General features: G+C 46.2%; 1 protein-coding gene across 5 annotated transcripts in view; it reads left to right on the forward strand.

Annotated features, from left to right (window-relative positions):
* The first annotated feature begins 457 nt into the window (after positions 1–457).
* The window catches only part of Ildr2 (immunoglobulin-like domain containing receptor 2), a 61,914-nt gene continuing 37,525 nt past the window's right edge, over positions 458–24,846 (forward strand). For 4 of the 5 annotated variants that reach the window (XM_087581650.1, XM_087581649.1, XM_087581651.1 and 1 more), the window contains exons 1-3: positions 458–851; positions 17,066–17,398; positions 18,262–18,381. In XM_087581650.1, coding sequence (XP_087437776.1) covers positions 806–851; positions 17,066–17,398; positions 18,262–18,381 — 499 coding nt within the window. In that variant the 5' untranslated portion in view covers positions 458–805. 5 annotated transcript variants of the gene reach the window in all.

Below are 24,846 nucleotides of genomic sequence, written 5' to 3' on the forward strand. Positions count from 1 at the left end.
CTTCTTCTTCTCTCTCTCTCTCTCTCTCTCTCTCTCTCTCTCTCTCTCTCTCTCTCTCTCTCTCTCTCTCTCTCTCTTTCTCTCTTAAAAACCCATTTTCTGTTAACAGGAAAAAAATGTTGCCTAGTGGGTTTCTCCCCTGTGGATTCCAATTTGGCTGAGGCCTCTTGATTCTTTGAACCAGAATGCATCAGATAGGACACAGAAAACAAAACAAAACAACAACAAAAAACAAACCATACACAGAAAACAAACAAACAAAACCCACGTAGGTCTGAGCCCCAGGAGAAGTTATGCCAAGTCCTTGTAGCCTTTCTGTCCCTAAAGGTAAGGTTGCCACGAGCAGATGGAGACATGGAGTCCTGCATGGTGGCCTGAGTAGAGTGTGGACCGCAGTCCCCCGCCACAGGAGGCGCTGACCTCCTAGCCCCCGGACTAGCCCCTAGCACGTGACTGAGAAACTTTGGCGGGCGGCGGCGGCGCGGGCGGCGGCGCGGCGGTCGAGCTCCCCCGCGCGGCGAGCTCTGCTGCGGGGAGTCGCTCGCCCCGCACCGCGCTGCTTGTGCGTGCGGGAACGGCCCCCGCAGCCCAAGCGGACTCTGGAGCTGGCGGCAGCGCGCCTCTCGCAGGCGGCGGCGTTCAGCGCCCGGGGCCGGGCTGCGCGGCCAGCCCCGAGGGCTGCTGCGCCAGGGACGCGCTGGGCCCGCGCTCCGCCGCCGCCTGCTGCCGCGAGGTCATCGAGATCCTAGCGTGCCAGCCGCTGCCAGCTTTCCCCACTCTGGATCTGAATGGGAAGTTGGGGAAAATGGATAGGGTCGTGTTGGGGTGGACCGCTGTCTTCTGGTTAACAGGTAAGAAGAGTCCTTTGCTACAGAGACGGATAACTTTATATGTATTCCCACAGTGGTGGTGTTCCACTCCAGCCTCGTTTTCCTCCTTTTTGACGGTGTGTTAGCGCTGCTTAGCCTGTGTGTGTGTGTGTGTGTGTGTGTGTGTGTGTGTGTGTGTGTGTGTGTGTGTGTGTGTGGATGGATGGATGGTGGGGGAGGCAAAGAACTGGATGGAGATGCAGGTGTTTGACTCACTACCGCTATGAGGCTGTTCTTGGGATGTCTATTTCCCCTCCAGACAATGGCTCTTCCTCCTTCTTTCTCCGAGTTTCTTAGGCTCGAGTCCTGGGCAAAGCCTGGGGAAAGCTCAGAAGGGGTTGATTCATTAACAGCACTGGTTTTCTGGAGGAGGGGGTAGGGGAGTGAGTGTCTCTCCAGCTACTTCCCGGGAGAAGGAGGGAGACCCAGAGGCATTCTCTGGGGCTCTCCGGCTGCAGGGGAAGGGGTTTGGGAAGATGAAGAACAGGCTTGATTGGCCCTGGAATTTAAGGCCTGATCAGTCTTACCGGAGCCATTTGGAGAAGAAGAACGACAACGCCCCTCCCCCCAACAAGGTTAATTTGCATGGAGGTTCTGAGGTAACTTTGGAGATGCCTCTGGTGCACCTCTCCTTTTGTGAACTTTCTTCCCATCTTCTGGTGTCAGGAGAAGCCCTTGTTTGTAACACTGTGTACAATTCTGCAATTCTGGGTTAAGGAACAAGTGGCCCTGGGGTGGCCACCACAGATTCACAGCCCCGCTGAAGGGAAAATGGGACAGGATGAGGAGGGTTCGGAGGGCCGGGGGTGAGTCAGAGGCAACCAAAGAGACAGTGGAGGAAACAGAATAAGGTGTCAAAAGGTCACGCTTGATAGGATCCGGTCAGTCACAGGCAGAAGAGAAGAGAGCAAAAGGCTGCAAGAAGAAAAAAGTTTGTTTCCTCTGGGGTATCCACCAGCTCCAGAGGGATGCAGAAGGGTGGGGTGAGATGAGGTGGGGTGAGATGGAGACACTAGGAAAATGGGATCCAGCTTAAAATAGCTGAAACAAATCCCTGGAACGGGAGGAAGGCAGATGCTCCCTCTTCTTTTACCCTCAGAATGAAATTATCAATTGTCTGATTTCTTTCCCCGTCGCCCTTTCCCCGTCGCCCTAACAGCGCTCTTGCCCCCAGCTGGGATGAGGTGGGGGGTGGCACCCTCAACAGAGTTAGCCTCTTATCTTGGCTGCTCTGAGTTCATCCCTCCCACATTATTCAAATATGAATCATCTAATTCCAGGGTTTGGCTGATCCACGCTTCTGCCTTCTCTGGCCTCCCAGTGCTTTCCACTGCCGCCCTCACAGATCCTAGCTCGGAATTGCCTCTACCCCTTTCTCAGTTACCATCTTCCAGGGGACTTGGACTTGCGGCCTGTGTCATGGCTTTTGAAGTCAGGAGGGCATCTTAGGAGGTCCATGAGTCAGAGATGCTTTTCTGGATGACCCCCACCCCCATACTGGGTCTGCCCACTCAGAGAGAGTGGGAGAAAAACATATGGTCTCTCTAGATGGCTAACAGGTTCTTATGAAATGGAAACCTATTAGTGGGGGGACCATGGGAAATCTAGCTCAGCCCCACCTTGGTGCAGAGGGACAGTATGCGTATTTGAATCTGGAGTGCACTACGGTCCCCCAGGGCCCCAGCCAGACTTCTGTACACCAGCTCCACCTGCTTCCCTGGGTTTCTGGTGGGAAGCTCTGGTGCTTTATTTTTGCATGGAGGGAGGTGCTGCATTGTCTGTGCCTTCTGCCTTCTGCACCTGGAGAGCTGGCTCTGCCTGGAAACAGGCAACAGGTTACTTGTCAGGGAGTCTCAGCAGTGTCAGATGGCAGGGGTGATGTGCAAGGGAGGCTGCCCCTTGGGATGCCACTGACTACCCTCTGCCATCCCCTGACCCCCCCCCCCCCCCCCCGCTGTCAGAGGTGCCGATGGACAAGGAGCCTCTCAGTCCCTCCACAGTATGAGGGCACTAACAATGGCTGCTGCGGGGGAAGGGGCCTGAGGAGAGAGGTGCAGTCAAGGATGAGCAGGATTTAGACTCATCCCTCACACAGGAACCATATGAGGAAAGGTAAGACATTCTGGTCCAGCCCAATCAATAGATTCTCTCCTGAGACAAGGTAAAAGGGAGAGGGAGAGAGACAAAAAGCAGATTAAAAATGAGACAGAGCCAAGAACAAACCACATTCATCCTTTCCCTCCTTCCTCTTTTCTCTCCCTCCCTCCCTCTCTCCCCTCCCATGCTCCCTCGCTCACCATTCTACTCCCCTGTTTTGCTTTAAGGCAGGCTGAGTAATTTCTAATCAACACTTGGGTTCTTTTCCTCAGGCTGCAATGGCTGCTTCCTTGTCTTTCCATTACTGAAATCCAGTACTTTTTCCTGCTACGGATTTAGCCACATGATTTCTCATTGTCACTGCAATGCTACTTCCTGCAATAGATTGGTGGTGTTGTTGATGTTCTGAACAAAACAAAATGCCTACCAGCTGCTAGTTTAGCAACAGGTGCCATCTAGCAATGAGACTTGAAGAGGGCTCCTTCAGTCGTTGTCCCTCCCCTGGAGGCCTTTCGGATTCAGTCTTCCCTGGCAGCAGGGGCTGTGAGAAACAGTGGCTCTACTCCGAGAGAGCCTACTCTATGGACTAGCGATAGGTTTTCCTAGAGACCGTTGTCTCTGTGGTGGAGTCTAGTTGTTCCCTCAGCTTTTCTGGGGGGTGGGAACCCTTTCATTCCCTTATCAACCCACACTGAAAGCTCATACTCAACCCCTGTGATTTCTATAGGTACTGAGACTAAGGTGCCAATGGACCCTCAGAGAAGGGCCAGCCTAGTTGGTGATTCAAACTAGCACTCGGGGAATCTGTCATAATGGCTGATGGTTCTGTACGAGCTGCATAGGTGCTGTGTGCCTGGAATAGGCAAACTCTATCCAAAACAGGGGACTCTAACCCAAACTAACCCTGAAATGAAGTTCCTAAAGAAGTGATGGCTGAACTGAGAATGCAGTTTTCATGCAGTCAGGGAGTCGCTGGCTTGTCCTACGCACTGTGCTGTATCTTAGTAAGAATGAGGACACTAAAACAACCACCTTCTAATCCAGCAAGGAGCAGCCAGTAGACACTAGTTTTAGCATTGTGCAAAAGCAGTAAGAGAAATCTTCCCTAAGTATTGTGAGGTGGTTCAGAAAATCTCCTAACCCAGGGTGGAGGAGGCAGGGTGGTGTTGGGGCATGATTGTTACCTGGGCCACTTTGCTATCTGATGACCATGTAAGGATGGTGATATGAAGACTTAGGGTGTTATCAGTCCTGGGAAAGGAAGACTTTCTTTTAGAGATTGCTGGTACCTTAACTTCCATTATCCCCTTTCATGCTCTGTACAGTGCCTATACTCCCTCCCTTCTCTGTTCTGCCTTCTTCCACAGAAGGGACATTGTTTACACCAGAACTTCTTTCAATATTTTATCATAGCTGTCCCCACGCACACCATCCCCAGCCTGGGTGCTCCTTGCTGGATTAGAAGGTGGTTGTTTTAGTATCCTTATCATGGCCCACAGTTTGGACACATGAGCATGCGGAGTGGCTGCTCTCCAAAGGTTTGAGTATAGTGAGCTCTGTGCTTCTATGTGTTAGCAGGTTTTAGTCCAAGTACTCGGTGCTGGCTCTAATGTTAGTTTTAGTATGGGAACTTGGTGGATGGAAAGATCCCTAACCTGGGAGTTGAAGGTTAGGTTCAAGGACTAGGTCTTCTGTGAAGAGCTGTGTAACCCTTGGTCTTACAGTCTGCTAGGTGGGTGATTTCTAGGGTTGCTTTTGGCTGTGATTCTGAGTCTGAGCGTTTTCTCGACCTAGTTTTGGTGACCTGCTAATTCACCTGGTGAAGGAAACTGAGTAAATCTGTTTTCTTCAGTGTTTTTCATTCTAATTGATGTTTAGAATGAAACAAACAAACAAACAAACAAAAAACCAAAAAACAAAAAACCACCAGCTAGGAAAGGAGATCTGTTGCTGAGATTTTCAGAAGAACAAATGATTAGCATTCAGCTTTTGGGACACAGGGTTGGGTGGTCAGGTTAGGTAGAACGAGTCGAATAGTTTGAACTAGGTGGCTGAATCCAGGCCAGCATGGATTCCTCCAATTTCCAGAACCTACTTCTCCCTTCTTTGGGCATTCATACTTCCTATTCTCTAGTCGGAAGCATACAGAAAGGTAATGGCTTTTGGTGTTGTTCTTGATATTTTTGTGCTGTGCTGTTTCCCTTGGTGTTGGTGGCTTTCATATACATTATCCCATTTGATCCTTCTGAAGTAAGGCCATTATTACCTACTCACACCCAAGAAGCCCAAGGCTCAGAAGAAATAAAGGACTGATCTGTCTATGGGGTTTTATTGATTAAAAAAATTCATGAGATATGGTGTGTCAGCACTTTGGCATAACTTGGCCGTCTCAAGCGCCGGGATCCACGGAAACCATTCTATTTTGGTTAAGGTGGCACAAACTGTAGTTCTTGACTTTAGTGAATAAACATGATGACTACTGTGGCGTCTTAGAGTTCATGGAATTCAGGGAAACAGTGCAGGGGAAAATGAGAGAGATCGGCTGTTGGTTTCCCCTAAATTAAGTCCTGAGGTGTGCGTGTGGGGTAAAGTGTATAAGGAATACTTCAGAAAGGCAGGGGCTGTGTCCTCGGGATAGCATTTGGGACTAAGTGTTAGTGCTACACACCCAGGAGCCCTGAAAGATGTAGCCATGCTGTATGCATGCTTAGAATCTCGGTGACGGAGATAGGCTTTTGGCTCTCCGAAAATGAAAAGAAAGCATTTTGGATGACTGGAGTTCTTTGTGGGCCAAGAAACAAGAAAGAGCACAGAGGAACATGCTACTTCCTCTGTTCGCCTTCTGTGTCTGGAGCTTACAGGATGCAGTGATCTGCCTTAGGAGCAGAATGGACACACTATTGCTCCTTCTGTACCTGGCCTTTCCATGGGGCTAATACAGAGGAGAAGCAGGTCACAGGCTGCAGTTTATGTGTGCATGTACGTGTGTGTGTGTGTGTGTGTGTGTGTGTGTGTGTGTGTGTGTGTGCCTGTGCAAGTGTTAAGGGGTAGGGTTAGCATTAACTGACTTGGATTTGAATGCTAGTTTAGTATTTTATCTTATTTCCTTTGACTTAGACATACAAAGCTCACTCGCCTCACAGTGCTGGTTAAATAATTAAAATTAAACCATGTAAAAACTCCCCGAACAACGTTCAGTAGATAGTGACAGCCCATTACATCTCACAAACCAAACTAGGCATGCTCATTAGCAAGCAGCATCAAGAAACAAACTCCATAGCTCACTGAGTTAATCATGTCCCATGGAAGCTGCAGTTAGTTGTGGGTAACTGAGTGTTGGCTTGGTGGACTTGACTCGGTACCAGTTGTCCTTTACCAGTGTGAAGGAACAGACACTAACTGGTTATGTGGCTCTCACAGTGGAGGGCAAGGGTTTGGGAGGATTGGGTGGGAGTACAGAGGCAGCGTGTAGTGCCATACCACACAAGTGCCTCTAAATTTCTACTTGGACACGCCGTGTGACTTATCTGCTCATATTATGCTGGGCAAAGGAAATCCTGTTGTACAGTGTACGGTCTGTGGAGTTGGACCGGTATGTGTGCCTGCAGAGTCTTCCAATGCAAGACTGGAAAGGGAAGGAACAGTGAAATCCATCCGTTGGACTAAGTCATCTAACAACTGTAATCTTTGTCCTTACCATGTAGCAGAATCTTCAGAACCCTGCAGAATGGAATTATTGTTAAGAAAGGCTGCAGATGACTGAATAGGAAATTCTCAGGCGAGGAAATGGGATTCTGCTGTGTACTGTGCTGAGAGCTGGAGGCAGCTTTTAGAGACAGTGATACTTGAGGAAGTCCTGAAGAATAAGTAGGAGTTAGAAGGGAAGGGAGCTACGGGGATAAAGAATAAAGAAATGTGCAGAGGAAACGGGCTATGTAACGGCTGAGAACCCAGGGAGGATGTGATACTTTTTTTGTAAACTACAAATATTTATCTGTGCTTGAAGCATTTAGTGCTGCAGGAGCACAGAAAAGAGAAGCCCCTTTGTCCTCCAGAAGGCTAAAGGGAGTCTTGAAAAAAAGAGTCAGAGCCAGGGGCATGCTGTGATCAAGTGTGCATTTCAGAAAGAACATTCGTGCTCAAGGTGGTGAATAGATTAGATGTTGGTAAGGAGCCTTGTAGGAGAAGGTATGATGGGACCTGTACCTAGGTGGTACAATGAGATAAGAGACAGACATGGAGTTTCAAGAGATGGCTTAGAGGTTAAGAGCACTGGCTGCTCTTCCAGAGGTCCTGAGTTCAATTCCCAGCAACCCCACAACCTCTCACAACCATTTATAATGAGATCTGATGCCCTCTTCTGGCATATGGGCATACATGCAGACAGAACACTGTATACATAATCAATCAATTATGGAAGGGCAGACTGACAGACAGACGTGGACAGACTTACATGGTGGAAGTAGGAATGGCTGAATGCAGAGGTTGAAAGGGAAGGAATGTTAAGGATGCATCTTGATTTCTAGTCTGGGATTTCTAGGAATCCATGGCTATGGATTAATATGAAAGGGGAAACACATAAAGGAGGGACATGGACATCTCGCACTGTCTCTTTCTCCTAATTACATTATAGCCTAGGCTGCTATAATTAAGGTATGCTAAACCATACTGTATTAGTGATTTTATGCAGTGCTCAATAAAAGCAACTTAGGAAGAAGAGCTTGTTCTGGCTGACACTTCAAGGCTATAGCTCACCCGGGTCCTGGTGGTGGGAGCCTGAGACACCCATCACACTGTGTCTGCAGTCTGAAGCACCCATCACATGTGTCTGCAGTCAGAAGCAGAGGGAGTTGAATGTTTGGCTCAGTACTTTCTCCTTTTCATGTAGTCTGGGACTCCAGCCCATGGCATGATTCGGTCTACATGGAGGTTGGTTCTTCCCACCTCATTTAACGTCATCTTAATCATTCACCCCAGATATGCCCAGAGTCTTACCTCCTCATTAAGTTTTTGGTCTTATCAAGTTGATGATCTTACCCATCATGCCTAGTGACTAATATAAAGTACTGTATTTTTCTTTCTCATTACAGTTTGGATATGTGGTGCTACAGCTACCATTTTAACATGTGGTTCCTAGCTGTAGGCTCTTCTCATCAGGAGGAACAAGGAAAATAGAGTTGAGGGCAAACAGCTTGCTGGCAGAGAGGTGACCTAGAAGCTGTACACCTAGTTTCTCACTGCTTAAATGTAGTCACAGGGCCATAGCTAGCTGCAAGAGAGTCCAGAAAATGTGTAGATCCTGATGGTTTGTCTGTCCAAATGAAAACCTGGGATATCCTATTACTAAAAAGGAGGAAATGGTTGTGTCTCCCTCTTTAGGAGAATGAGCTTAAATATGTTTATGTAACACCAAAATAGAGAGTAAAGCTATGTATTTGAACCTGGAGCTCAGGAGAGATCCAGACAAGAAACACAGACAAGTTGATAAAGGTTGATAGGAGATAGGAACTTTCTTATATATTCCCTTGCTTGTCTAAATGACTGGAGTTGATTTCTAAGGTCCCTTTGCATTGCAGGGTAAAGAATGACCTCTTTCAGCACTGCTTTGGTTCCACTGGACTAGCACACAAGCTAGTTAGACGTCACCCGTAACTCAGCTCGGATCTATGGATGATGAAACAAGTCAGATAGATATATCTGGTTTTTATCTACATGGTGGTTGCAGAATAGGAAAACATGGCCCGGCTGGAGACATAGGAATTATGCTCAATGAGTGGCAAGCTTTGTGTGCAACGGGCATCAGAGCTATTGGCTGCCAATAATAACTAGGCTATGGGCCAAGCCTATGTGGGTGTCATTGACCACACTCCTATCTGAAATGGGAACATGGTGTTGTACTTTGAGATGGAAAACATATTAGGATGCTAGCATTAAAAAAATGGTCTTCAAATGGTCTATCTGGTTACTCTAGGTGTAATGTAGATAAAGGATTCAGGTACTGGGGCAACAAAGAAGAGACCTTAGTGTTAGATTGGTCTTGTGGGCAGTGCATTCAGATGCTGAGTTCTATATGACAAGATCAGGTTGCAGTCTAGACATGTGTGGGAACAGGAAGCGAGGATGGGGGTGGTGGAGAGAGGTGATGGAGTCACACGATGAATCCTGGGAATCAGACTCCCGAGACCAGCATCGGGGTGCATATCTGAGTTTATTGAGCAGTGCATAAGCTTATATTCAGTGTTCAAGTCAATCCAAGCCCCTAAATCTTGACCAATCATATTTTGCCACAGCAACATCATGCTCCAATGAAAGCCCTGCTGATGAGGTTACTCAGAGTGTCGGGGCAGGGGCGGGGGAGCTAGGAGAAAGGGAGCCATCTTAGACCTGATGCCATGTGCAGCGGATCGGGACTCTCTGAGCAGTCTCAGGAGCCTGTGGTCCTCACTCTCCCTCACGCTCTTTTCCTTCACAAGGTTGGCCTCTACATTCCCACAGACATGGGCACTGTGTTGACCAATGTGCTGTAAGGAATGATCCCCAATATCTCTGATTGGTAAGTAAAAAGTAGAGCCTGTGACAGGGCAGGGGGAGAGGAAGACGGGGCATCGGATCGACTAGGGGTCTCAGGTAGGGACCACGAGGGAGAAGGGTCAAAGGAGGAGAAGAAGGTCGCCCTGAGGACACAGGTGGAACCAAGCAAATAGGATCTATGGCTGAGATAGAATAGCTCAGAATCTGCCCAGTTTAGACTTAAAGGTTGTTGATAAAAATACCATGTTCTTGTGTTTTTTATTTGCAAATTTTACAGGCTAAAGTGGGTGTTGAAATGCTCTGCAGAAACCTGGGAACAAAAGGGGGCACAGGACACCCCCCAATAAATTACTACGATACCATGGTTCTAGCCAGTTTAAGCATGGAAGAAATCTTTTTTTCAAAGAGTTTGATAAACTTGGGAATCAATGGGAAATGTAGAGAACAAGGCTCAGAAAATAGGCAGGCACCAAGGTGACGTCTACTATTCTTACTAAAGACTTTTTTTTTTGAACCTCAGTTGATCAAGGAGATTGTTTCTACTTCTAAAAGAAAATTGTCAAGCTGCATTTTTCTTTGTCTTTAAACCTTTAACCTGTAGGTAGACATGGGGCAAATGCTTTGCTCCCATCCTGAATACTCAGGGATGCACACAGTCTTTCTTTACTTGGTTGGACCATAGGCTAATCCCATATGTGCATACCTTCTATTTGCTTGTCTACATTTGGAAAGCTTGCCCACTGGCTGTCTCGAAAACGTCTTGGGAGGTTGAGACAACATGTTTAAAGTGTGAAAACAAGTGATAGATTTCTTATGTTTTAACTTGAAGGCAGGAGAAGGAAGGTTTGAATCCACATATTGAATAAAGAATAAGGAATTTGTCAAATCTGCTTTGGGGACTTGTAGACTTAAGGGATGGGTAAGCTTTATACAAAGCTTCTAGATGCCTGTCCCTAGATATTTTTGTGACCTTAGCAGCATCTTGCTTCTCTAAAGTGGGCGGAGGGTGCTTATAGAACTGCCTCTCAGAGATGCTGGAGGAATGGCTGTCAACAAGTGGGGAAAGGAACTTGCTCTGAAAAGAAATGAAGGTGCTAAAATAAGAACAGCCTTGCTTTAGAAACTGCTTGTGTTTCTTCCACGAGAATATAGTTGGTCATATGGAGAATCCCTTCCCTCACATGAGAATTGGGGTAGGCAAATCGGGACCCTAATTTGCAGGCACTTGGAGAGGACTTTTCTCTAGTCTGAAAGTAATCCAGGAGGACAGCTGCTATTCTGAGGTCACTTCTTCAGGTTTGGGCCAGAATGCATGCTCTGCACCGAGGCGCCCCTGCTAAGAAAGCCACTCAGACTCTCAGGCTCCTGTGTACGTCCATTTGTTGATTTACTCCACATTTTCTTAGACCTCAGCTACACTCTATGGCTTTGCTGGATGTTGGGGATGTAGGCTCAAGGAAATCCTGGTAACTAACCTCAGGCACCTTAGGGTAATACAAATAAGCAAGTTTAGATGAAATGTACCAAGATCTGGAATTTGCCTTTTCTTTGCGTTACTAGCATTTAATGACGTGTTTTGAATAGGTTTTGGCAGAGTTAAAATAACAAAGGTCAGTGTTTTCTAGAGTTCAGAGAGCCAAAAGTATGTGTAAGAATAGTTGGTCTAGGAGTTGGGGATTTAGCTCAGTGGTAGAACGCTTGCCCTGGGTTCGGTTCCCAGCTCCGAAAAAAAAAAAAAAAAAGAATAGTTGGTCTAAGATGATGACTCTTCTCTCTATGGATGAGCTACTTGTGGTCTTCGATAGCTTACAGTGCTGCCTGTAGTCAGTGATTAACTTTTGAAAGGAGATCTGATCTTTACAGGTGTGTTCTGTGCCACACACACTGCCTGTCTTAGTCAGAGTTTCTGTTCCTGCACAAACATCATGACCAAGAGGCAAGTTGGGGAGGAAAGGGTTTATTCAGCTTACACTTCCACATTGCTGTTGATCACCAAAGGAAGTCAGGACTGGAACTCAAGCAGGTCAGGAAGCAGGAGCTGATGCAGAGGTCATGAAGGGATGTATCTTACTGTCTTGCTTCCCCTGGCTTGCTCAGCTTGCTTTCTTATAAGAACCCAAGACTACCAGCCCAGGGACGGCACCATCCATAATGGGCTGGGTCCTCCCCCCTTGACCACTAGTTGAGAAACTGCCTCACAGCTGGGTCTCATGAAGGCATTTCCACAATTGAGGCTCCTTTTCTGTGATAACTCCAGCTTGTGTCAAGTTGACACACAAAACCAGCCAATGCACTGCCCTTCTTCCTTTCATTTATTTATTTGCCTTTTTTCTGCTTCTACCTCTTTTTCTGTAATAGCTACCTACCTTAGTTTGAAGAATGGACCAAGTTCTTTCTGTATCACTTAAATGATTAAGAAAACTTCAAAACTCATGTTCAGTAAGATGTCACCAGTGCCTGAGCTCAGAATGTCAGCTCTCTGTACCAGCCAGTGCCCATACTCAGAACATCAGACTTCCCACTGTGGGCCAGTGCTCAAGCTCAGCATGCCTGTCTTCCTAATGTGTGCCAGTGACTGATCTCAGAATTCCTGCCTTCCCACTGTGTGCCAGTACTTGTTCCTGCATTTGCCACACCTCTCCTCAGCGTTCCTCTCTGACTCCTTTCAGCGATATGTCCCTCTAGACAATGGATGCAAATGTATAGCTGGAATGTATATGGGCCCAATCATAAATAAGCTCTGGCTTTAAATCTTATTTTGTTTATGTGTGTATGTCTGCCATGTGTATGTGGTGCACCTAGGGGGAAAGACGCAGCGGGTCATCTGGAGCTGAAGTTACAGGTGGTTGTGAGCTGCCCAGCGTGGGTGCTGGGAACCGAACTCAAGTCCTTTGGAAGAACAGCCAGTGCTCTTACCTGTTGAGCTCTCTCTCCAGACCTATGAATGAGGTCTTACATCATACCAAGGCATTGGGATTTGGGAATTTTATCCTGGAGAGAATGAGGAATGAATAGCATTTAAGGCAAGACACTGAACTGATGGGATGATCACAGGTTTTTAGGAAACATTTTTTGGGGGGTTCTTTTTTTTCGGAGCTGGGGACCGAACCCAGGGCCTTGCGCTTCCTAGGCAAATCCCCAACCCCTGATCACAGGTTTTTAAAAAGAATGCTCTAGAAAAATGTTGCGTATCGATTGGGCTAGAAGTGTCTGTGTGTATGGTTACTCAGTACACAGCTCTCACATCCAGGGGGTAACGCTAGCCATATAAGGTGATGGTTAAGAACTTTGGAGCCAGTCAACCTGGGGCTCAGCACATTTGTCACCTGCCACACTGATATTTTAAGCAGGGTATGCATATTATTAGAACATCAGTTTCCCATACGTAAACCGAGCATGATAATAACCCCTATTTCATATGTTTTTGAAAGAATTCACTAAAATGCCATAGGAGAAAGGCTTATCATGTAAGGTCATACAACTATTATCTGGGAAGGTGAACAAGAAACCTGGTGATGGTGGGAACAGAGAAAATCCAAGTGAGGGATCAAAGGCAGTGGGCAAGTCATCGCAGCCGAAGCATTGGCCTGGAGTGGGTGTATTCGTTACTTTTGCCTCACTGTGACCAGAGTTCCAAACAGGGCCAACTTAAATGGAGGAAACAAAAATTTATTCCCACTTATAGTTTCAACCCATCATGGAAGGGAAGGCATGGTGGAAATGCCTTCATAGTGAATACCATCAACCTTTCAGATTTGACTCAACTGTGCATGAGGAGTTATAGGAAACATGTCCCCATCCTTTTGAGAAGGGACTGCTGCTGGGTTGTGGGAAAAGTGAGCTGAAATTCTGGGCAGGGCTACCAGATTGCAAATTAGCATACCAAATTGGGAACAGTTTCTGTATGAGGCAAACACAGGATAAAAACAAGAGATGCTGTCACGTGGGCACAAGAAATCTACTCTCTCATCCTGGACATAGGGTTAGGGCCAGATGAGCAGTTGTAGACCCTGGAAGCTGGGTTTCTGATGGAGTCAGAGCGGCTTTGGAAATCAAATGCTCCTTACCATTGGAAACCGACAAAGTGGAGACAGAGATTGTCATTTTCATTTTAAATCTCAGTGGTCATGGTCCTCAAAAAGTCTGGTAAATGGACACTCAGAACTCCTGGCCATGTCCTCTCAGCTAATCCAGCTCTGTCCTCAGTGCAGGGTCCCATCATACCTGCATCTGTGCCCATCCAGTGCGCACGTGTACACGCAGTGCACGCATACATGCATGTGCATTCACATATGCCACTCTCCATTTTGACTTCAAGGACACACTATTGAATTGGTGAATGACACATCGAGACTCCGTCACTGTGGAACTCCTGACATAGCTCCAGCATGCTCTTCCCTTTTCACGGCCAGCATCTCATGCCTGACTGCCCTTGCCTGGCTTGGGGACCACAGCACCACAGAAGTCAAGATGCTTCTCGATAGTTACAGCAACCACAACAGCGGTTGCCATAAGTATTTAGGATGAAATGTCATCTAACCTTTAAACAACCCCATAAGACTGTTACTATTATTATGGTTTTACTCATGAGAAATCTGAAGTTCACGAGCTGAGTAACTTGCCTAAGGCCTTGTAGCTGGATTCTAATTTAGGACTGATTTCCAAGTTCCAGCCTTTAACCAACCGTCGTGCTGTGGAAAGGCCAACGTTTCCGAGAGCGTATTTCTTACTCTTTGGAGCACGAGTTTGTGTGTCTGTAATGGAGGAAGCCGAGAGCTGACTAACCTCTATTAATAATTGATTAAGAGAGTTCAATGGCTTCCCTCCCTCAAATGGCTAATCTCATTAACAGAGAACAGAGCTGGTGACAAGATTATTCTCAGCAATCATCTGATGAACCAAAACCCATATTTGACTCTTTAAAAAAAAAAAAGAATAAATAATGTTTGAAACCTCAAGAACGCTTTTATGTAGCACTTTCCCCCCTCGATGATTTTATTTACCCTGGAGAGGCTGGGAAGTGAGATTTTCCCAAGCAGAGCCTCAGCGGGGCACAGGGCAGAGGGACCTAGCATGGTCAAGTGCATGATATGTCCTGGGAACACTGCCCATGCTTCGTTCCCCAGACACAACTGTTATTAATTGAATGCTTTTCACCTCTCTGATCCACTTACGTCACCTGGAAAACTGGGACATGAGCAAAGATTTGAAGAATTACAGGGCAGAAAATTGGCGCTGTATCGTTTAAGGAGGAACTGTAACGTAAGGCACGTTTCTACTGCAAGTGCGTGAGTCAGGGAGAACGGAATTAGCGACATCAACATTTGGGGTGGGAGATAGCAGCTGAGTTTCCTGACAGAATTTCTTGCCCCTTGATGGGGCCGATCTACAGAATATGGTGGTTATCAAACCTGGTGGTAGGAGATGGTCGTTGAGGTGTAGTAGGTGCGGAAGGGAGCAGAGGGACAGAGGAGAAAATGGCGGTGGGGGTGTCCTGTGAGATCTACCTCTCAGTGAAACTCTGTGGAGTCTGCTCCCTGAAGGAGCGTGGTGAGGTAGTATTTTCATGTTGTGTTCCTGGGGGTGGGGGAGCATTGATACTTCCTGGGTAGGTGAGGAAAATGGATCTCAGATTGCTACACAGATTTTAAGGCCTTGCCACTAGTATGCTGCCAGATGATATTCCAAGCCCTTCCTGTTTGGTGCCAACACTATTTTAATATACTATGCAATCTATGAGTCACCTCCCACTTTCCTCTGCAAAGCCCTTAAAGCTCTCATACTAATAGTCTTATATTTGCTCATCCGTCCCTGTATTTATTCATGGGCAGCCTCCAAGCACTTGGCTGGTCCAAAACACTCTCTTGTGTTCACTACCACGTTCCGGGGAATACAGGATTCATTTTCTCACAACAAGAATGAGGACCTGTGTTTTTGACTGCGCCTTTCATGGAGGAGGGATGCTGCTCTGGAAATCAGGGGACGTGTGTACACCTTGTCCTTGCCAAGGCTGCTTCAGTAAAGAGGCGTGTTCCCACGAGGTGTGTGTTTGAGTTTGAGGGTGAGCACCTGGCACCCCTTTCTCACCCGTCCCTGCTGGTCTAAAGCCAAACCTCCTGCCCCACGCTGGGTGGGGTGAAGCATGCTTCATCCCCAGCACCTGGGAGCCAGAGGCAGGTGGATCTCTGAGTTCGAGGCCAGCCTGGTCTACAGAGTGGGTTCCAGGACAGTCAGGGTTACACAGAGAATCCCTGTCTCAAAAAACAAAACACAAATCAAACCAAACCAAAATAAACCAAAACAAACCGAAACAAACCGAAAGCCTTCTGCTCCAAGCTACCTGAAGCCAACCTGGAATTCAGCTCGGAAGCTCTCCAATCTGTCTTCCTGTTCCTTTCTCTGCCTCTCGTCACAATTCTGCTTTTGCTTCCAACAGAAGTCTCTAGGCTAGAAAGTCTAGTCCTTAGGAAATGGTGTTCCCATAGCTTAGAACTTCTAGACTCCGACTGACAAGTCCCCGGGCCTTTGCCTCTCAGACTCCCCTTGGTATCTTGCTCACTAAAATCCCCTGTTCTCCCTGATCGAGTCAGCCGACAGCTCTCCTCTTCTGGTTTTTAGTTTCTTTTCTTCTTTTGATTGCTCTTAAAAGCCGTTCAACCCAGTGTAGTGCTTTGGCGCTGGGGTCTCCCTTTCATAAAGAGACGTCTTTGCTCCATTTCTTCTTTGCTTGGTCACCATCTGGAAAGGGAGTCAATTTGTCTTGAAGTCATACTTCCTGATTTCATTGCTTTCCTATCAAGTATTTGGTCAGAACCCATGGGCTTCACAATCCAGATAACATACTATCATTTCCTGAAATGGCATGAAAAGAAGTACAGAATTGTCACAATTAACTGTGAACAGGAGAATGCTTGGCATGTGGCTAACACAAAGAAGGAAGGGACCCCCTGGTCAAAGAAGGCCTTAGAATTGGGTTTTGAAGACGGATCGTCATGTGCAGTGACCTAGAGACGTGGAGTAACACGGGTCACTCGGTGAAACTCTACATTTTTGGTTTTCGTTGAGCTTGGTGCTCCAATGGAGTTATTTCAAAGGGATGAAGCAGGGGGCCAGAAGCTAGATGATGAACTATTGGAACATCTTGAGGAAGATGGTGGTTAGTTTCAATTATGAACTTGGCCAGGTCTACAATGACTGGAGTTATAGCCTCTGGGCATGCCTGTGGGGCTTAGGTAGATTTGGTGGAGACAGGAAGACGGGCTCGTTGTGGGTAGACTCCTTCCCTGGGTTAGGAACCTGGACTACGTAAAGGGAAGAACGTGAGCGGTGCACACACGTTCATAATGCTGTGCACACACGTTCATAACGCTGTTTCTTCACCGTGGGTTCAGTGTGACTGCCCGCGTCAAGCTCCCGCTGCTCTCTCTTTTTACGCGATAGACTGTAACCTGGGACTGTGGGCCAGAATAAATGAGAGCAAGGATGTCAGAAGGGAAGGTGATGTCGTGCGGTGAGGGCTGGGGTCCAAGGTATGGATACTGTTCGGACCTGTTCCTTCTGTTTTGCAGCCATGGTTGAAGGCCTCCAGGTCACAGTGCCCGACAAGAAGAAGGTGGCCATGCTCTTCCAGCCCACCGTGCTTCGCTGCCACTTTTCCACGTCATCCCACCAGCCTGCTGTGGTACAATGGAAGTTCAAATCCTACTGCCAGGATCGTATGGGAGAATCCTTGGGCATGTCTTCTCCCAGAGCCCAAGCCCTCAGCAAGAGGAACCTGGAATGGGACCCCTACTTGGATTGTCTAGACAGCAGAAGGACCGTCCGAGTGGTAGCTTCCAAACAGGGCTCCACTGTTACCCTGGGGGATTTCTACCGGGGCAGAGAGATCACCATAGTTCACGGTACTGACACCCTGGTTCTGAGTCTACAGAGCGGGAGGGAGGTTCAGGGTTTTCCCAGACACAAGGGAGAGTCAACCTCTTGTCCTTTCAGTCTCTCGAGGATCTGATTTTGTGGGAGATCGGAGTAGCAAGAGCCCTGGCATTTTGCTCTGAGTGACAGGCAGGTGTGTTGACAACATCCCATGTAGGAAACACAGGGATAACACTGGAATAGCCTTTCAGAGCCTGACCTCCAGTCTCAGGGATTATTGTCAGAACTGTTTGAGATTAGTTTTAGTGGAAGAACTTGAGGCAGTCGTACCATACCTAGATATTACCCTTCTTGCCTCTTTACTGACCCTGAAAAATGGACTTTGCTAAAAATCCCTTTTCCTGGAGAAGGGATGTGTGTAAGCTACAGAGCCAGGAGGATGGATCCATTCCACCCTCTCTCCGGCTCCCTAAAGCTTTAGATAAGAAAAATCACATGTCTTTTGCAAAGTGAGTTGCAAGTCTCATGACCTCTTTGCTCATTAAATTATTTGAAGGAATCGATTTATTTCTAGGAACCCAGAATTATTTGGGAAACTACCCTGTTCTTGGGTGTCCCTGCAGACCTGGTTCAAAGACATCCACTGCTCCTGAAAGTGGGCTAGAACTACATCTGTTTGCGCTGCTGTACCCTAATCATTCTCTTGCTTTAAGGATGCCAGTTTGTATTATTTTGTTTGAAACAAAGTAAGCAATTTCCAGTCAGTATTTGGGCAAGGAAACAGAATTCTGTAGATGTCCCAGAAGGGTGCTCCTGTCCCAGGCCCCATGCTCAATGCCTTTCTTCCAGAGGACAGAGGTTTAGGACTGGACCCTCCTTTTTGTGATAACAGATGCAGATCTTCAGATTGGAAAGCTCATGTGGGGAGACAGTGGGCTCTATTACTGTATCATCACCACCCCGGATGACCTGGAAGGCAAAAATGAGGAGTCGGTGGAACTGCTGGTGTTGGGTGAGTGAAAACCAGGGACAGCATTTACCTCGTAGACTGCTTGCATCCCGTTCATTTTCTCCTGCATGCATTAGCAGACGGCATACATGATATCTATCTTCTGTGCGCAGACAAGCCTGCTGTAGAATGTTCTCCCTCTGAGTTGTAGCTCTGTCCATTGTGTCTTGCTTCCAGAAGGCTGTGGCTCTCTTTGGAGCATTGTCAGAAATGTTTCTGGTCTCCTGAGTGCCCTTACCTTTCCTACTTTCACCTTTAGTCCTGATTTCCCTTACCCTTTTCTTGTCTTTTTACATGGTTACATAGTTAATTATGGGGAGAAAAGATCCCTGGAGCCATGAGCTGTATCTCTCTTTAGTCTCTACCCGTAATTCAAAGGCCTTTGGCATTTTATTGAACAATTAATTTGTCTCTATTTAAGATAACCATGAGCAAGGTGTCTGTAAGCTGGAGAGTCTAGTAATAAAATGCATCCAGTGAGAAAAGCTATTTAGAGGTATGCTGAGTTATTCTCAAGCAAATACTTGTAATCCTTATTAATATGAACTGTTTTGTAACTGAAAACTCCTTGCTTTGGCTATTGTCCCTCTTGTGGATTGGAGGAATGTTACTGGTCAGTGCTCTCTTTGAAAATTGAGTGCGTATTTTGCATTTCATAAATGTTGGTTAGATAAAACAAAACAAAAAACAACTTACAGTAAAAAAATGAAGAAAACAAAGAAAAACCCTCTATCAATTGTAAGGAAAAAATAATTGAGGATATACCCTTTAAACTATATTCAGGAGACGTTGTGGTTTTGCGTTTGTTTTTCTTGTAGCCTCCAAAAGTTAGCTGACACTGATTTGTGGGAACATCTAAGAATGCCTTGATTGAAATGCAAATGAAGGTTAAGATTGATATCCCCCCTCCATGAGAATCTCAATACTTAGGGATAAAGTGACATTTTCTGTTTAGAATTTTTAGGTTCTGTCATGACTTTGGCAAAGCCATAGTTCTCGTGTCTTAGTCTTAGAGTTTACAAGCTGAACTAAGGTAATTTTGGTCTTCCTTGTTAGAAGGCTGACTTAATCCTTAGGGCCAACACAGAAACTGCTGTGGTTTGTAGAAAAGGGGGGGATATGAATTATTCAAAGAAAATTATAGGAGCAAAAGATGTATTGACAATGTCAAGAGCACAGAGAGTTAAGGCGTGAACTGTGTTGTGGCTTTTTAAATCAGACAGTCTGAGAGATACATTCTTATTTTGCCTAATCTTAGAACTCTAATAGCCAAGCGTGCAGTAACAAGAAGTTCGTTTGAGCTTGCGTTTAGGTAATTGTGAGCACAGCTATTGGATCGAGGCAGCCATCTGGAGGGAAATAATTGGGTATGGAGGGAAAGAGGCCAGGTAAAAAACCTCTTTAGATAATTTGGTCCCACTTCAGCAGATGTGGGGGGAATGTTTTGTCATCTGAGGATGTACACATTCCTCTGGATCAAATAAAAGCTAACTGTGGGTTGAGGAGGCCCTTCTTGAGTGAACAGAAGGCCAGATGACAGTGGTCACCAGTGATGGGAGGAGAGATGAGGAGCAGAGATCAGCACTGAGAAGAGCAGTGACCACAAATGAAGGACACTGAAGTCAGAGCTCTACATAAAAGCAGGACCACGAAACCGATACACCTGAGGAATGAGTATAGCCCTGCTCTGCTCTATGCTAATTAGAAATGGACAAAACGGCAGCCAACAGATTAGGAAAAGATCTTTACCAATCCTATATCCAATAGAGGGCTAACATCCAATATATACAAAGAACTCAAGAAGTTAGACTCTAAAGAACCAAATAACCCTATTAAAATAATGGGGTACAGAGCTAAACAAAGAATTCTCAACTGAGGAATATTGAATGATTGTGAAGCACCTAAAAAATGTGTTCAACATCTTTAGTCATCAGGGAAATGTAAATCAAAACAATCCTGAGATTCCACCTCACACCAGTCAGAATGACTAAGATCAAAAACTCAGGTGACAACAGATCCAGGCGAGGATATGGAGAAAGAGGAACACTCCTCCATTGTTGGTGGGATTGCAAGCTGGTACAGCCACTCTGGAAATCAGTCTGGAGGTTCCTCAGAAAATTGGACATAGTACTACCTGAGGACCCAGCTATACCACTCCTGGGCATATACCCACAAGATGCTCCAACATATAAGAAGGACACATGCTCCACTATGTTCATAGCAGCCTTATTTATAATAGCCAGAAGCTGGAAAGAACCCAGATGTCCCACAACAGAGGAATGTATACAGAAAATGTGGTACATCTACACAATGGAATACTACTCAGCTATTAAAAACAAATACTTCATGGAATTCTTAGGCAAATTGGATGGAACTAGAAAAATATCATCCTGAGTGAGGTAACCCGATCACAAAAACACACACATGGTGTGTACTCACTGATAAGTGGATATTAGCCCAAAAGCTCAGTTTACCCAAGATGCAATGCACAGACCACATGAAGCTCAAGAAGGATGACCAAAGTGCAGATGCTTCAGTCCTTCTTTAAAAGGGGAACACAAATATTCACAGGAGATATGGAGACAAAGTTTGGAGCAGAGACTGAAGGAAAGGCCATCCAGAGCCTGCCCTACCTGGGGATACAGCCCATACACAGTCACCAAACCCAGACACTATTGCTGATGCCCAAGAAGTGCATGCCGATAGGAGCCTGATATAGCTGACTCCTGAGAGGCTCTGCCAGAGCCTGACAAATACAGAGGTAGATGCTTGCAGCCAACCATTGGACTGAGAATGGGGTCCCCAATGCAAGAGTGAGGGAAAGGACTGAAGGAGCTGAAGGGGTTTACAACCCCATAGGAAGAACAATAATATCAACTACCCAGAAACTCCAGAGCTCCCAGGGGCTAAACCATCATCCAAAGAATACACACGGAGAAACCCATGGCTCCAACTGCATATGTTGCAGAAGATGTCATCAATAGGAGGAGAGACCCGTGGTCCTGTGAAGGTCCCAGCATAGGGGAATGCCAAGGCAGGGAGGAGGAAGGGAGTGGCAGGGTGGGTGGGGGAGCACCCTCATATAAGCAAGGGGAGGAGGGATGGGATAGGGGGTTTCTGGAGGGGAAACTGGAAAAGGGGATAACATTTGAAATGTAAATAAAAAATATCCAATAAAAGAAAAAAAAAGAAATGTGCAGAATGGGATAATTTGCCATGGACAACTTTGGGCAAGACTACTTATGTCAATTATTTAAAGGAATTGATTGAAATCTATGAAATTTTTTGAGCACGTTAAAATACTAAGTGCCAAATGAATCTTTATCTTGGCATCCCTTTATACATTTTTTCAAAATACTGTCACATTAAAAAGAAATTAGAGTTGTTTGGTTGTTATATTCTGCAGACCATTTTGCTTAATAGTCTTTTTTCTGCGAGACCAGGAAAGTAACTTGATTTCTGGGTTCTCTGCCAAAGAATGGGGTGCCCTGAAAAGATTTTGGGGGTTCATAGTTTACTAATTACAGCACCATTAACTAGTGGTATTAAATTTTCTGTGAGGAATGGCTAGAGGATTCATTTTAGTGAAAAAAAAAAAAAAGGACTTAAAGACCAGGGGATGTGTCTTCCATATTTGGAATGAGGGTTTGTACAAGAGGCACTGGAAACACACTCCATGCCTGGCCGGTGGTTCATTAGCGGAGGAGCCTGGAGCAGGGCTGGATATGGAGGCTGGTCCAGGATCGCAGACGAAAGGTATGAGGTTCTGAACCAGACTAGGAAATGCAGACACCTTAACCACAGTTCTGCGACCAAAGCAATTGATCGTGGGGATGTATAGAAGGAAGCAGGGGAGATGAGTCGAACAGGATTTCTAACTAGGCGGTTAACCAGGCATCCCACTAACTGAGAATGGGACAAGGGTGAAAATGCAGGTTAGAGAAAAAGCAGAGGGATGAGTTGGGTTTTGAACATGTAGAATTTAAGATGTCTGTGAGACACCAATGGGCCTCCAGGGGCTGTGTTTCATTGGGACATAAACAGATGACATGAAGTAAGTAATATACTTACCAGGTCACACTCACTGGTCGTAATCTTCTTCTAGGTAATGAGTGAGTGTTAGTAGGATTTATCAGAAACTATGGTCGAAAGCCCTGGTTCTGATTAACTTAAGGGAAAGAAAAAAAAAGAATGCATTGGAGGGTATCAAAACCAAAGGCGACCTAAAGAGTGTATTTTTTTTTTTTTTAGGAAAGAATTCATTAGCCTCTACACAAATATCTCCTAACCTCAGTGATCTTTTTCTGCCCAGAAGTTTATTTCTACATTTGCCAGTCAGACGGATAGTTCCCCTCCAAGGGGTGGCATGAGGTTCTAGGCTTCTCTTTTGTTTGGCTCTGCTGTGTTGGACTTCTGCTCCCAGATAAAGGGGAGTGGGGATGGGGTGAGAATGGATAAATATACGAACGCTCAACGGGGGCTTCTTGGGATCTAGTGTGACACAGAATACTCCATAGTCAGGGTTTTTTCATTCATTAATTTATTTATTCACTTTACATCCCGATCCAGCCCAGTCTCCACCTCTCCTCCCAGTCCCACCATCACAAGCCCCTCCTCCCATTGCCCCCTCCCCTTCTCCTCAGAGAAGGGTGAAGCCCCCCTTGGGTACCTCTAAAGATACATCAAGTCTCAGCAGGACCAAGGGCATCTCCCACTGAGCCCCCACCAGGCAGTCCAGCCAGGGGAAGGGGACCCAACGTCAGGCAAGAGTCAGAACAGCCCCCCCCACAGTTATTAGGGGACCCACATGAAGACCAAGCTGCACATCTGCTACAAATGTGGAGGGAGAGGGCTAGGTCCAGCCCCTGAATAAGCTTTGGTTGGTGGTTCAGTCTCTATGAGTCCCCATGGCCCCAGGTTAGTTGACTCTGTAGGTCTTTTCTTTAGTCATTTTGGAAGAAATAGAAGAAAATAACAGCGGTTAACATAGTAGTTAGTCTCAGCATTGTCAGAGATGCTTCGGGGCTCCTGGCTTTATGCTGTGGAAACTGCTGAAAAAATATCTTTAGGGCTCCCTTGGTAGAAAAAAATAAACATAAATGTTATTTTCCATTCTTGTAGTGTCCTAACAACAACAACAACAACAACAACAACAACAACAACAAAATTAGCCTTAAGAGAGAAATCCCAATTGGCCCAATTAGGTCAGTTGTCCACTGCTTAGCCCTGGGAAGCCAGAGGCTCTCGGGGACCGTCCACCGATATAAAGAGAATGAATACCTCAATACCCACCACACATGCACACCAGATAAATGTCATCTGAAGTGATGCCAGCACTGTGCCCACTCACACTGAAAATAAACTGCAATCCACAATGCTTTCCTTTAATACTTTTATGGGGTAGGAGAATAGCAATTATTCCCCCCCCCCCATCTTCCAACTTAAAGAAAACCAGTGCCCTGCTCTAATGACTGCACTCCAGGTTTTAAAAGGTGTCAGTGATTAAACCCCATTGCTTTTAATCCCTAACTTTATCTGTTTTCATATACCACATTTCATATCTGTTTCAATACCACAGGTCCCATGTGTACCGAGACGCTATAGATTAAGCTATGTCCTAAACAATGTGGTTGCCGCTAGGGGCCCCAGGCTTGCTTCCTTGGTTCCCTGCATTTCTTCCTTAAACTCTATGTAACCATTGACCTAGGCCTTCACTTCAAAGACACAGTGGCTCTTGTCTAGATTGAATATCTCCCCACTGAGCATGAGTCACCCCTCCTTCCACCCCATACGTCTGAACCTCAGAGGCTATGGCAGCTTGTTCAGAGGTTACAGAAATAGCCAACGGTACATGATTCACAGAAACGGGAGGACAACCGCTGTTTCAACGTTAAACAGGAAAACTATCCAAACACCCTTTGATGATTCAGAAAGTAAAGTCATTCTGAAGTTGGAAGAGCACACGGTGTTTTGGTGCTTTGAGACGGCCATGACAGATACCTGGGAAATATTTAGACAGAGTGGATGCAGGCAGGACAGCACGACAGGCAGTCACAGAAGGCAGGGTGTCCAAAGATCTGCCACTTGGGATTAGACATTGGTCTGGGATTGGTAGCAAGGATTGGCTGTGAACATGTGACTGTTTGGGTAGGAATAAAGTTCCCAGGGGCAGCTCCGGCTGGCAGGAAGGGCCAGGCAGGGAAGTTATTATTTTAAAATCTAAAAGCAGCCTCCCTTCTTCTTAGTTCTTCCTATGTACCATATAAGGGCCTGACCTTCTCATTCTGATGTCCCTCGTAATAGCTTGATGTTTAAAGGGGGGACAGGGACCCCTGTGGAGACGAGGATGTGAACACCCCTGCCTCCACTCCAATAAGAGGACCTGAGCCAAAGGGTGCTTAGCTCAAGCTAATGGTAAAATAACAGGTTTTTTCAAGTTTGAAATTATAGGTGGTTGGGAGAAATCAC

Source organism: Rattus norvegicus, chromosome 13 (assembly GCF_021556685.1).
Source record: "Rattus norvegicus strain SHRSP/BbbUtx chromosome 13, alternate assembly SHRSP_T2T, whole genome shotgun sequence".
Classification (NCBI taxonomy): Eukaryota; Metazoa; Chordata; class Mammalia; order Rodentia; family Muridae; genus Rattus; species Rattus norvegicus.